The sequence below is a fragment of the Leptopilina heterotoma genome, unplaced genomic scaffold (assembly GCF_015476425.1).
Source record: "Leptopilina heterotoma isolate Lh14 unplaced genomic scaffold, ASM1547642v1 Lhet_325, whole genome shotgun sequence".
Taxonomy (NCBI): Eukaryota; Metazoa; Arthropoda; class Insecta; order Hymenoptera; family Figitidae; genus Leptopilina; species Leptopilina heterotoma.
Genome location: NW_025111019.1, coordinates 22,697 through 35,404, shown reverse-complemented (window position 1 = coordinate 35,404; position 12,708 = coordinate 22,697). Strand labels below are relative to the sequence as shown.

At 26.7% G+C, this 12,708-nt stretch overlaps 1 protein-coding gene across 2 annotated transcripts; it reads left to right on the top strand.

Moving 5' to 3' along the window:
* The first annotated feature begins 288 nt into the window (after positions 1 to 288).
* On the top strand, positions 289 to 11,924 carry LOC122504908 (ER degradation-enhancing alpha-mannosidase-like protein 3). 2 transcript variants are annotated; one of them, XM_043616238.1, is made up of 16 exons: positions 289 to 1,454; positions 1,682 to 1,727; positions 1,814 to 1,914; positions 2,061 to 2,100; positions 2,253 to 2,365; positions 3,080 to 3,233; positions 3,296 to 3,424; positions 3,503 to 3,674; positions 3,781 to 3,938; positions 4,089 to 4,193; positions 4,275 to 4,628; positions 4,747 to 5,019; positions 5,263 to 5,586; positions 6,280 to 6,520; positions 9,499 to 9,623; positions 10,673 to 11,924. In XM_043616238.1, the coding sequence occupies exons 1-16, from the start codon at positions 1,327 to 1,329 to the stop codon at positions 11,606 to 11,608; spliced, it is 3,399 nt and encodes a 1,132-aa protein (XP_043472173.1). In that variant the 5' UTR covers positions 289 to 1,326; the 3' UTR covers positions 11,609 to 11,924. The 2 variants fall into 2 exon arrangements, with proteins under 2 accessions (XP_043472173.1, XP_043472172.1); XM_043616237.1 differs by having other exon boundaries at positions 10,670 to 11,924.
* Positions 11,925 to 12,708: the final 784 nt, after the last annotated feature.

The window sequence follows — 12,708 nt, the reverse complement described above, 5'->3', positions numbered from 1 at the left end:
ACACTCATTGTCTAGTTACAAAACGCAACGCAAAACGCTGCCATGGGACTCCACCCTTAAGGCTGGAGTCCCATGGTAGCGTTTTGCGTTGCGTTTTGTAACTAGGCCATGAGTGCAAAAAGAGCAAACATATATCTCTATCTCTCTCACACTCATTGCCTAGTTACAAAACGCAACGCAATAAACGCTACCATGGGACTCCAGCCTAAAGGTGTAAATGCACCTTTACAGAAGGTGTGTCAGGGTTGAGTAGTTGGCGCAATTTTATCATCATCTAGTGTCAAAAAGTGGAACTAAACTTATCAGATGACACACAACTAGGAAGAAAATAACCAAATTTTTTATTGATAGTTATAATAATAATAATATTAAATATTAATAATTCAAAAAAGGCAATTCTCTGCGAGTGAAAAATTAAAGAAAGAATGGAAAAATCGATAAATACGCGAGTGAAAATTAAGCAACGTGACGTTTAAAAAAATGGACTAACGCTGATAAAAAAACATGAATTTCCAATGAAACGCCGTAAAGAATTTTATTTTCTATCATCGTTGAAGTGGTGGTGGAAGATTCAGCTCTGTCAAATGGCCACATCATCTGGCCTTGATGGAAACAATTAATCTTATCAAAACACGTATTATTATCTCCTCGAAATACGTCATTAATACGATCTTATCAAATACTCTGTTTACTTGAAAGCGAAAAAGAAAACGTCTCAACAATCACCCCCCTTTTTTCTTTACATTATTATTATCTTGCAGTATTTCTAACCTAAAAACCGTCCTTTTCAAAATTCTATAAATTATTAGAGTACAAAAATAATAAAAAACAAATATTCTTAAAAAATAATAAAAAATGGAATAAATTATTAATTTTTTCTCGCCCTCCTCTATTGTGTGATTGTGAAAAGTGTCTTTTCTCTACATTAAAAAAAAAAAAAAAAAAAGGAATCAAGTGTCATTTTCGCTGGTTCGAAATTGCAATGATTTACTTTTTTCTCTGGCATATGTTTGACAATTGAGAAGAAAAATACAAAAACTACCAAGTGAATTTTTTGTGTTCTTTACAAGTAAATTACTCATGATTTGAAAGTGAGAAATAATTTGTTTTCTTTTAATGTGCGCAGATGTTGTCGTGTTGAATAAACAACAACAAAATGCCACGTACGAAAGGCAATTTATTGAAATTATCAATAAATATATAGAATGCCTAATATCAGTGTTACGACGACGACAATGTATAACTGTTAGGCATCAATTTTTCATATCTTGACAAAAGAAAAAGAATTATATTTTTTTTTTGGACGGAAATTTAATCTCAACAATAATGGCGAGATATTTATTATTCTTTGGGATTTTCCTCATTTTTCGATGTAATTCAATTCTTTTCAATACTCTGGCCATCGAGGAAAATAATATTGAATTTATGAGCAAGGAGGAGCGAGAAAGTTTAAAGTAAATATTCATCATTTTTTAATTACTTGATAATAATTTATCAAAACGAAAAATTAACATTGAGAGGATTTTATTTATTTATTTTGGTTTTTAGTTTCATTGTTTCAATAAAATAAACTGTTTTAAGTTTAATTCATTTTGAATTTTTGCAAATAGTTTTAAATAATTCAAGAAGAAACAACTAAATTTGTTGATTGAATTATTTTGAAAAATGTTTTTTTTTGCAGAGAGGAAGCACGAGATATGTTTTATCACGCCTATAATGCGTATATGGTAATTCTTTTTTCCTTCATCAATTACAATCGTTTTAAAAATAAAATAGTTTTTGTTTTATTATTTAATTTACATTATTTTTAAAGGCCAACGCTTATCCAGCCGATGAATTAATGCCGTTGAGTTGTAAAGGAAGATACAGAGGATCAGAACCAAATAGAGGAGACATTGACTCAACTCTTGGAAAGTGAGTTTTTTCTTTTCTCAAACAAAGAAAAATTTACTTGATTCGAATTATAAATTCTTAAAAAAAAAAAAAAAAACAAATCAATTTATTACATTTTTATTTTTGGGAAAATAAAAAATTGAAGATTTTTCTCTTTTAATTTTCAGTTTTTCGTTGACTTTAGTCGACACATTGGACACTCTAGTCGTAAGTTTTTTGCAATTTTTTTCTATTCTAATAACAAAAAGAGATGAAATTGAAGAAAAGAAAATTTCTGGTGTTGGAAAAAAGTTGTTTTCCTGCGATTAATTTATTTTGTATTTCATTTTGGTAATTAATATTTTTTTTGGTTTTCTTAGGTTTTAGGCGATTTTGAGGAATTTGAAAATGCAGTTAAACTAGTCATCAAGGATGTTACTTTTGACACTGACGTTATTGTTTCACTCTTTGAAACCAACATCAGAATGCTGGGGTAATTATACTTGAATTAAAATTTAATAAATTAAAATGTGAAATTTCTTTATTTTGTCTGTCTTTTTTTTTTAAGAAAAAGTTGAAAGATTTTATTACAATATAATTTTAAATATTCTTTTATAAAATTGTCCAAGTATTTAAATGCGTTTCGAACTTTTTCGCCTGTTTGTTATTTATTATATTCTTTTCATAATAAAAAAATTGTTTCCTCGTTCTTTATCAATTTTGTCGTTAAATTAGTATTTAACTGTAGTCTTATTTATTAATAATATTATTATTATATTTTTTATCACTATTTTTTATTTATCATTATTTGGTTTTTGTAAAAATTGTTTTTTTAATTATATTGTACATACGTAATAATAAAAAGTCTTGATTATTTAATTTATTTACTTTTTTTTATTGATTTCATTAGAGTATTTTTTAAGAATATTAGAGAACAAGGAAAAAGTAAAAATTATTATTTCTATTGACTTTCTAAATTTATTCTGTTAAGTTGTAAGTTTACGTGAAATCAATAAAATTTTAATCTAATAAGTGTGATAATATTTATAAATTTTTATTTGAATAGCTTATTTCAGAATTGAAGTATATTTATTCAATTGTATTATTTTCTTATTTAGTTTATAATTATTTTTGTTTGTTTGGAAAATAAGAGTTTAAAAATTTAATTTTTGTCTATTTTGAATCTGTTTTTATTTTTGGAATTTAGGGGACTTCTTAGTGGTCATATTTTGGCGGAATATTTACAGCAAAGAGCTGACATTATGCCATGGTACAGAGGCGAATTATTGAACTTTGCCAAAGATTTAGGATATCGTTTTTTGCCCGCATTTAATACAACAACAGGAATTCCGTACGGTCGTGTAAGTTGATGACATTTTTTTCTAATTCTAAACAAATTTTGATTGTTTTCCTCATTTTTCAGATAAATTTAAAATATGGAATGAAAGGAGTACCCTTGGAGGTTTCACGCGAAACATGCACTGCCTGTGCTGGAAGTATGATTCTAGAAATGGCCGCTTTGTCAAGACTGACTGGAGAATCAATTTTCGAAGTAAAATTTTATTAATTAGTATTAAAAGCAATACGTGATTATTTTTTTTTAATTATGTTGTAATAAATATTTCCTTAGAATAAAGCGCAGAAGGCAATGGACGTTTTATGGAAAATGCGACATCGTGGAACTGATTTAATGGGTTCAGTATTGAACGTTCATTCCGGAGATTGGGTGCGACGCGATTCTGGAGTTGGCGCCGGAATTGATTCCTATTATGAATATTGTTTAAAAGCTTATATATTACTAGGTACAATCTTTCTGTCAATTTATATAAAAGAAGAAACTCTTTTCTTTACTCTTTGATAAACACTAGGCAGTATGTATTCATAATTACTGTTCTCTGTTTCTCGCAGGTGATGAAAAATATTTGGGCCGATTTAATAGGCATTACCAAGCTGTGATGAAATACGTTAGTCAAGGACCAATGTTACTAGATGTTCATATGCATCGACCGAATACAAATGCAAAAAATTTTATGGACGCATTGTTGGCTTTTTGGCCAGGACTTCAGGTATAATAATTGAACAGATTAATTTATTAATTTAATTTTTCTTTTTTAATTTTTGATTAGAAATTAAATTATTGAATAATAATTTATTTCTTATTACAAGTTAATTTTCAGTCTTGTTTAAATATTTTATAAAAAAAAAAAAACAAACAGGTGCTGAAAGGTGACATAAAACCCGCGGTCGAAACACACGAAATGCTTTATCAAGTGATGCAGAGACACAATTTCATTCCAGAAGCTTTCACTACTGATTTTCAAGTGCGTAATATTAAAAAAAAATATTAAACATTATTAGCGAAAAGTAATAAATAAAATAAAAAATATAAACAAATGCTCTAGGTTCACTGGGGACATCATCCATTGCGTCCCGAGTTTCTCGAGTCAACATACTTTTTGTATCGCGCGACTGGCGATCATTATTACTTGGGTGTTGGTCGTAAGGTGTTGAAAAGTTTACAGACATACGCACGTGTGCCTTGTGGTTATGCAGCTGTTTCCGATGTCAGAACGAATAAACACGACGACACAATGGATAGTTTTGTTCTGTCGGAGACGTTCAAATATTTATTTTTATTATTCGCCGAACCAAGTGCGGATCTTGTTCTCGACTTGGATGAATTTCTATTCACCACCGAGGGCCATTTATTGCCATTAACACTCGCATCAGTCAGGACGAATAATGCCTCATCATCTGTGAGTATGAATATAAAGAAAGAAAGAAAGAAAGAAAGAAAGAAAGAAAAATGGAAAAATTACCATTTCTTTAGTTTCCTTGTGTATTTATTTATTTATTTTTTTAATTATTTTCCAGGATTTTGAAAGGGACAACACGGTTCAAGAAGCGGCGGTGGATGAAATGGACAGAACTTGTCCCAATAGTTTGCATTTGTTCCCAGCGTCAGTGAGACAACCACTTAGAAATATGGTTGAAGATGTTTGTCCGAGGAGAAACTTTAAGAGACGTTTAAGCGCTTCTCAATTCCAGGCAAATAATATCGATCATTTGAAAATGTTGAGCGATATGGGAATAACGATTCTTACACTTGCTGATGGTCGTGTTCAATTTCTTCACACATTTTCCAATGTAAGTTTATTTTTTTAATATTTTTCATTTTAGCAAATTAATTATTCACGTAAAAAATTCTTTTCTTTATAAAGATAATGATGATAATTTCTTTTATTCATTTCTTACTGTAAAATTATAACATTGAAAATTATTATTATAAGAAAAGGAAATTATTCATTTTTCAAAGCTTTTCATAATACCTAAATTAAAATTGTCGAAAAAATAAAAAAAAAAAAAAATGAATTTATTTTTGTTTAAAAGGCAAAAACTACGCATGATGCGGAAGAGGGACTTTTATTTATGCAAGAAATGATTGAATTGAGTAAATTTCAACCTCAACAAATCGCCGAAACAAAACCACAATTGATTAGCTTTGTAAAGCCGGGAATTCAACCAGCTGAGAGAGTAACATTGCTGGCGGGTCCAGCTCAATTTGGAACTGATTTACGTGGTAACAATAATAAAGTCACAGGAAAAGTTGTCATTGCTCAACCATTTTCTGCCTGCGCGGAACTCAATGACGTTGATAAACTTAAGGGAAGAATTGTTCTCGTCGTTCGTGGTACTTGTATGTTTATTGAAAAAGTGAGTTTTTCCTTTGCATCTTTTTTTTGAGAATTTCTTTAGTAGGGTAAGTGCGTCAATTGTGCTCCAATTATGGCGACTTTGTGAAAAATACAATTATTTACTATTTTAGAATAATTTAGTTATTTGAAAATGTTTGAAAAAGTTATTTTCGACCTAACTCGATATCATTGTACGAAAAGAAACACATTTAAACTATTATTAATTTAATTATTTAATAACAAAAATTGCGCCCCGCCATAACTGGCACATTTTTATTGAATGCACGTGCTTCAGTTATGGCGCGCAACACAACCTCTAAATACACGTTATTTTTCTCGCCGTAATTGGTGCGCCAAGATTGACTTAATCGCGCCATAATTGACGTTTTTGATTTTATTTTTTATTGCTTTAATTTGTTTAAACAATTAATTTTTATAAAGTTTTTACTAATGTTTTATTATCTGAATGACACTAGCTTTTTGTTTAATAAGCCATAAATTTACTTCTCTCATTATAATTTTTGAATTTTCTATTTCAAAGACGGCTAAACCAGAACCGCGCCATAATTGGCACACTTACCCTAAATAATTATAATAATAATAATAATAATAATAATAATAATTATTATTATTATTATTATTATTATTATTATTATTCGTGCAATAATGTGTTTTTGAATTTTTTGTTTATATTTGCATGTTTTGTTTTTAGGCACGAAGATTACAAAAAGCTGGTGCATTGGCAGGCATTGTTTTGGATAATGTTTCAAAATCGAGTGCGAAAACATCGCCAATGTTTGCAATGTCAGGCGATGGGAAAGACGATGACGATGTAAAAATTCCATTTGTATTTTTATTCAGCGCTGAAACAAATCAACTTCTTCAGGCAGTTGAAGAATTTCATCGCCTCAACCTATATCAGCCAGCTGATTTCCTCACTATAACAATTGGTGGTAAAGGCAATATACATTCAATTTAAAAAAATTGGAAAATTTCCATCTATTCAATTACAAAATTAAATAGGGGGTGTCTACTAACCGGGAAAAAGCCGGGAGTAAGCCAGGAATTTTATGCTAAACCGGGAATTTTTTCACCAAATTAAAAAAGTTTTAATTATTTTCATTTGTTTTTAAAAAATTGTTTTTTATTTCAATTTTTATATAGAAATAGATATAGAAATTTTGTGAAATTCAATTGAAAATAATTAAATTTTTGTTAAAGAAATTTTATTAAAACCTTGATAATAAATTAAATTTTAAAAGTATTTTAATTAAACAATTGAATTTTATAAAGAGTCACATTCTAATGTATTCATGTTTCTTTGTGTAAAGATTAATAATTCAAATTTTTATTATTTAATTTAAAAAAAGATACACACTTTAATTTTTTTTTAGAGTCATTCCATTATATTTCGACTAAAGTCGTTGCTGACTAATTTTAAAAAATTATAATATTTTGCAGGAATGATGTTAAAGATATTAGGATCACCGAACAAAAAGAATTTTTTAAATATTTTTTATATTTATTGTAAAATAAGCATCTAAAGTATATGAAGTCGTAAAAACTGTCACATTTTCATCTATTAGAAAATATTAAAGAAAACACATAATTTACTATAAAAATGTAAAAAAGTTATAAGAATTTATTAAGAAAGAATTGTTTTATTATTATAAATTGATAGAAACAATTATTAATAAGAAATATTAAATAAAAAAGGATTTTAAAGTTCACCTGCCAAATAACCTAATTTTGCAAATTTCATTCACTAAATGTGAGAAAGAGAAATCATTAAATTGAATAAAACCTTATGAAATATAAAGAACCTGTGATTAACTTTTAGTTTTTCTTATCACTTTCTTCCTTTTTTCTTCATAAATGTTAAAAAATAAGCAATTAAAACTGGCACTTTGCTTATTTTCACGATTTTAAAATGCAAATAACTTCTGCCCAGAAAAATGAAAAATTACGAAAATTGGACAATAATTATTTGATCACTAAATACACTCACTGGAAAAAGATTTTCTTTGGTCCCGAAGCTATTTTCCGAAATAATTAATTTTAAACTTTTCACTATTTCTATCAGGTTAATACATGTGATTTTTTTAAAACTGAAGTTGGTTCAAAACGATTAAACAAGAAGAGCTAACTTCGTCCTTTAAAAAACACATGTATTAACCTGATAAAAATAGTAAAAAGTTTAAAGTTAATGAATTCGGAAAATAGCTTCGGGACCAAAGAAAATCTTTTTCCAGTGAGTGTATCTAGTGATCAAATAATTATTGCCCAATTTTCGTAATTTTTCATTTTTCTGGGCAGAAGTTATTTGCATTTTAAAATCGTGAAAATAAGCAAAGTGCCAGTTTTAATTGCTTATTTTTTAACATTTATGAAGAAAAAAGGAAGAAAGTGATAAGAAAAACTAAAAGTTAATCACAGGTACTTTATATTTCATAAGGTTTTATTTAATTTAATGATTTCTCTTTCTCACATTTAGTGAATGAAATTTGCAAAATTAGGTTATTTGGCAGGTGAACTTAAAAATCCTTTTTTATTTAATATTTCTTATTAATAATTGTTTCTATCAATTTATAATAATAAAACAATTCTTTCTTAATAAATTCTTATAACTTTTTTACATTTTTATAGTAAATTATGTGTTTTCTTTAATATTTTCTAATAGATGAAAATGTGACAGTTTTTACGACTTCATATACTTTAGATGCTTATTTTACAATAAATATAAAAAATATTTAAAAAATTCTTTTTGTTCGGTGATCCTAATATCTTTAACATCATTCCTGCAAAATATTATAATTTTTTAAAATTAGTCAGCAACGACTTTAGTCGAAATATAATGGAATGACTCTTTATAAAATTGAATTTTCGCAAAGTCTTTTTTGACAATTCTGAACAATAAGATTTTTGAAATTTTTCAATTCTATTGTTTCAAGATGATTGAATTTTTATAAACAAATAAATGAAAATTTTTGAAACAATTGGAATTTCTTTACATTCTATTAAAAATAAAATTGAATTCTTTGAAAATAATCTAGGAAAGTTTTAGTCACAGTAATTATATAATTTTATTTTTAAAAATTTCTTTGGAATATATTCAATTATTTTTATAAATGGTAAAACTCGATGTAAAATTTACATTAAAAAATTTTTTTCACAAGAATTCAATTATTTCCATAAATAGCATAATTCTTTAGATTTACAAAATTCTTTTGAATATTATTTTTCAAAAAAACCTCCTCAGAAGAATTTAATTATATTTTCATAAATTTCCATAAAATTCTAAAAAACAATTTAATTATTTTCAAAAAGTAATAAAATTTTTTGGGGAAATTCAATCATGTTTCAAAATTTTTTGAAATTCTCCTCAAAATTTCGATTATTATCTTAATAAATAATTAAATTATTTTCCACAACTCAATTATTTTCAAAACTTTTTAATAAAATTCTACGCAAACATTTAATTATTTCCATAAATACTTACATTCTTTGAAAGGTTTCAATTTTTTTTATAAATAGTAAAATTCTTTACAGAAATTCAATTAGTATCAATATATTTTAATAAAATTGAATTAATCAAATTTTCAATTATAATTATAAACATACAAGATTATTGTAAAAAATTGAGCAAATTCTTTGTTTAATTCAATTATTTTTCAAATTTTTAATTAAAATTATTAAAAAAACCAATATTTTCAAAAAATTTAAAGAAACTCGTGTCAAAAGAATTTAATTATTCATAAAAACTTTAATAAAAAAAAAATTTGGAAGCCATTTTGTAGATATGTTGAAAAGAAAACCGGGAATTTTGTTGAACGAAAGACCCCCTGTAATTATTATTTCAATGTATTTGTTAAAGTAAAATTATTTGCAAATTAATGAAAAGAAATTGAATCTAAACAAATTTATTTTCCAGGCGATTATGAACGACGACGAAAAGACGATGTCCTCTTAAAGTCGCCGCCCACTGCTGAACAATCGATATTCGAACGTTTTAAAGGATCGCTCAACGAAATTTTCAAACAACAATTATTGTCTCAGGTTTGTATTTGTTGGTGCTTGGCACTTACTGTTGTCGAGAGTTTTATACTCTGGATTTGGATACGAGTTAAAAGATAGTGCAATAAAGTAGTTTATTATCTCGATAAATTTTATTTTTCAAGTTGATATTTTTGAGAAAAAAAAAAAAAATAAAAAGTCGCGCATGAGATGCATGATTTTTTTCAAATTTTTCATTTTTTATCATTATATTTTCTATATTAATTATAAAAATTTTATTTAAAAAAGAAGACTAAAATTTCTCATAAATATTTTTCAAGGTTTTTTTAGTAATAATTTTGAGGGTGCGCGAAATTTATTATTATTATTAATATTTTTTACTTTTTAAAAATAAAACATTGACAATTTTTCTGTTTGTTTCTTCTTCATTATCTTTTTTTTTTTGTTTGTTTCTTCTTCATTTTCTGGTTTATTGTTTTGCAGTGTTTTTATTTCTTTGCTTTTGATTTAAATAACTATTTTTTTGAAACTTTTCATCTTGGAAACAATTTTTTTTCTCGTTTTAGTTTTACTGCTTTTGTTCCTTACATCGACAAATAATAATTGTTGCGCCTAATTGTTGCAAATGCTCCTTTTTTGTTTTTTTCTTTTACCCGCGTTTGTCAAATATGAGTGTGTGTGTGTGTGTATTTTTATTAATTGTCATTCGTTGTAAAATTAATTTTTTTCTCGAGAAAATATATTTTTTTTAACGATGAATGATTATCAATATTTTCAGAATATTATTGTTAATATTTTATGCATAAATAAAAATATACATATATTTTTAATTGTGAAATATATTTTTTCGTTAATGAAATATATTTTTTAAAATACATGGAAAACTCTCGCAGTTTTTTTGGCGGGGAAGGATTAAAGTAATATTTTCAAAGCATGAGATTATTGTATTCTATAAGTAAAAAAATTTAATTTTCTTGCATGAAATATAATTATCATTTTTTTAATGCGCTGCATTCTATTTTCCCTTTTTTTATAAATACCTATAAGGGGAAGATTGTTGAAAAATTAGTATTTTTTTTGTCTAAAAGCAGAATCCAATGATTGGAGTACCAGCAGCAACAGCAGCGACGGAGGAAAGTGAAAATGATGACTCAACATTGAGCGAAATTCCTTTGGCAGATTTTGGCAATTTACACGCGTTTATGGCAAGAAATTTATTTTTAAATCAATTTCGAATAAGAGCAAAAAAACTCAAGACTCAACCAGGCGTCATTATTGCGACAGAGAAAATCGAAGAAAAAAATTCCCCCAATGAAATTCATTTCCGTTTTTTACGTCAAATACTCGTGAATTTAATTTATTCACCTGAGCGCATCAACTCGGGCGTCGATTTCGACCTTGAACTATTGATGAATTACTTTACAATAATAACGCTCGAACGTGGTGAGCAAACATACAAGTCAATTAACGATTTAAGTTTATACGATCGTATCGTGTGGTTCTTGAAGGAACTCTGTGAACTTGAGCCAAATAATAATAACACAGTTGCCAATTTAATAAACATTAATAATCTTCCAACTCAAATTCCCCATTTTCCCGGGAAGAATATTCAACAAGAACATTTGTCTCTTGATTGGAAAAAAATTGTCAATATTATCAAAAAATTCACCGACAAAGAGCAAAACGAATCTCACGAAAATGAAAATAATTTCAACAAAAATTCCAAGCTCCCCTTTAATAATAATGATGATGATGATGATGAGAAAGAGGAAGAAGAAGAGGAAAGAATTTCAAGTTTACATCCAAATAAGCATCAGGAAAATCAAAACATGGACGACATTCGCTTGAAAAATTTGGAGAAATTGGGAAAGTTTATCGTAGGTATGGAAAATAAAAGGGCATTTGACAATTTGATGGAAAATTTTGGAAGCGCTGAAAAATGGCTTGAACAGTTGAAAGTTGAAAAGTTTATAGAAGACTTTCGGAATGAGAAAACGAAAAACAAGCGACATATCGATGAATTATAATTGGAATTTTTATTCGGCAAATAAAAAATTAATTTTATAATATAAAACAGAAATTAAAATTTTTTGTGTCAGTGTACAGCAGGAGGAAGGATGTTGTAACTTTTAATCCGTGTACATAATTTCTCGTAAGAACTGTATATATAAAAATAGCTGTTAAAAACTCTTTACTAATTGATCATTTTTTCTAATTGATGTGATTTTTAAGTAATATTAAGAAAATTTATTTTTTTGCCAAGAAAAGTTGAATTTAAAAAAAGGTGTAAAATACATAGGATATTTGTGAAAAACTTGCTGTAAAATAAATGGATAGAAAGAAAATCTAAAAAAAAATATTTTTTTTGTACAAAAGTTGATTAATGTTGAGAATAATATTGTGAGATGCAAAAAAAATTGCAAACTATTTGAGAAAAAGATTTTGCAATTGCCGCCAATATAATACTTTTAAGTGGAAATGAAGCTAAAAATTCCAAAAATATACAATATTGTTTTTTGTTTAGAAAATAATGTTGTTTCGCTACTACTTTTTTTTTAATAAAAACAATACATTTTTATGTACTTTTAAATATTTTGTTAGATATTGTACAGTGAGCGAATAATTTTAATAACTATTAAATATAATATATTTTGGAACTTTATTTTATAAAAAAGAAAACTGCTTAAGAAATAGTTTTTTTTTGGAAAAATGTTCAAATATTTAAAAATTATGCGAATTTCTGTATTTTTCAATAATTAAAATTATTATTATTGTCAATAAAATACTAGTACTTAATTTTTCCGAAACAGTTTCAAATCCCCAACTCGAAGAGTGTTTAGAATGAATTATTAATTTATTTAAATATAATAATAATAGTATAAACAATGAAAGAAAAATAAATTGTTCGGTGTTTTCACACAGCACTTTAAAATCGACTTTAAATTTTCGCGCTACGAAGCCACTTTTGTGCATTAAAGGAGCATTCAGACCTCTTTCACTTCTAGTGATGGGATATCGATATTAAATATCGGAACATATCGATATCTATGTCACGATAATCGATATTTTAATATCGATATTAACGTTTTGATATATCGTTACCGTTATCGATAAAATTTTTAATATC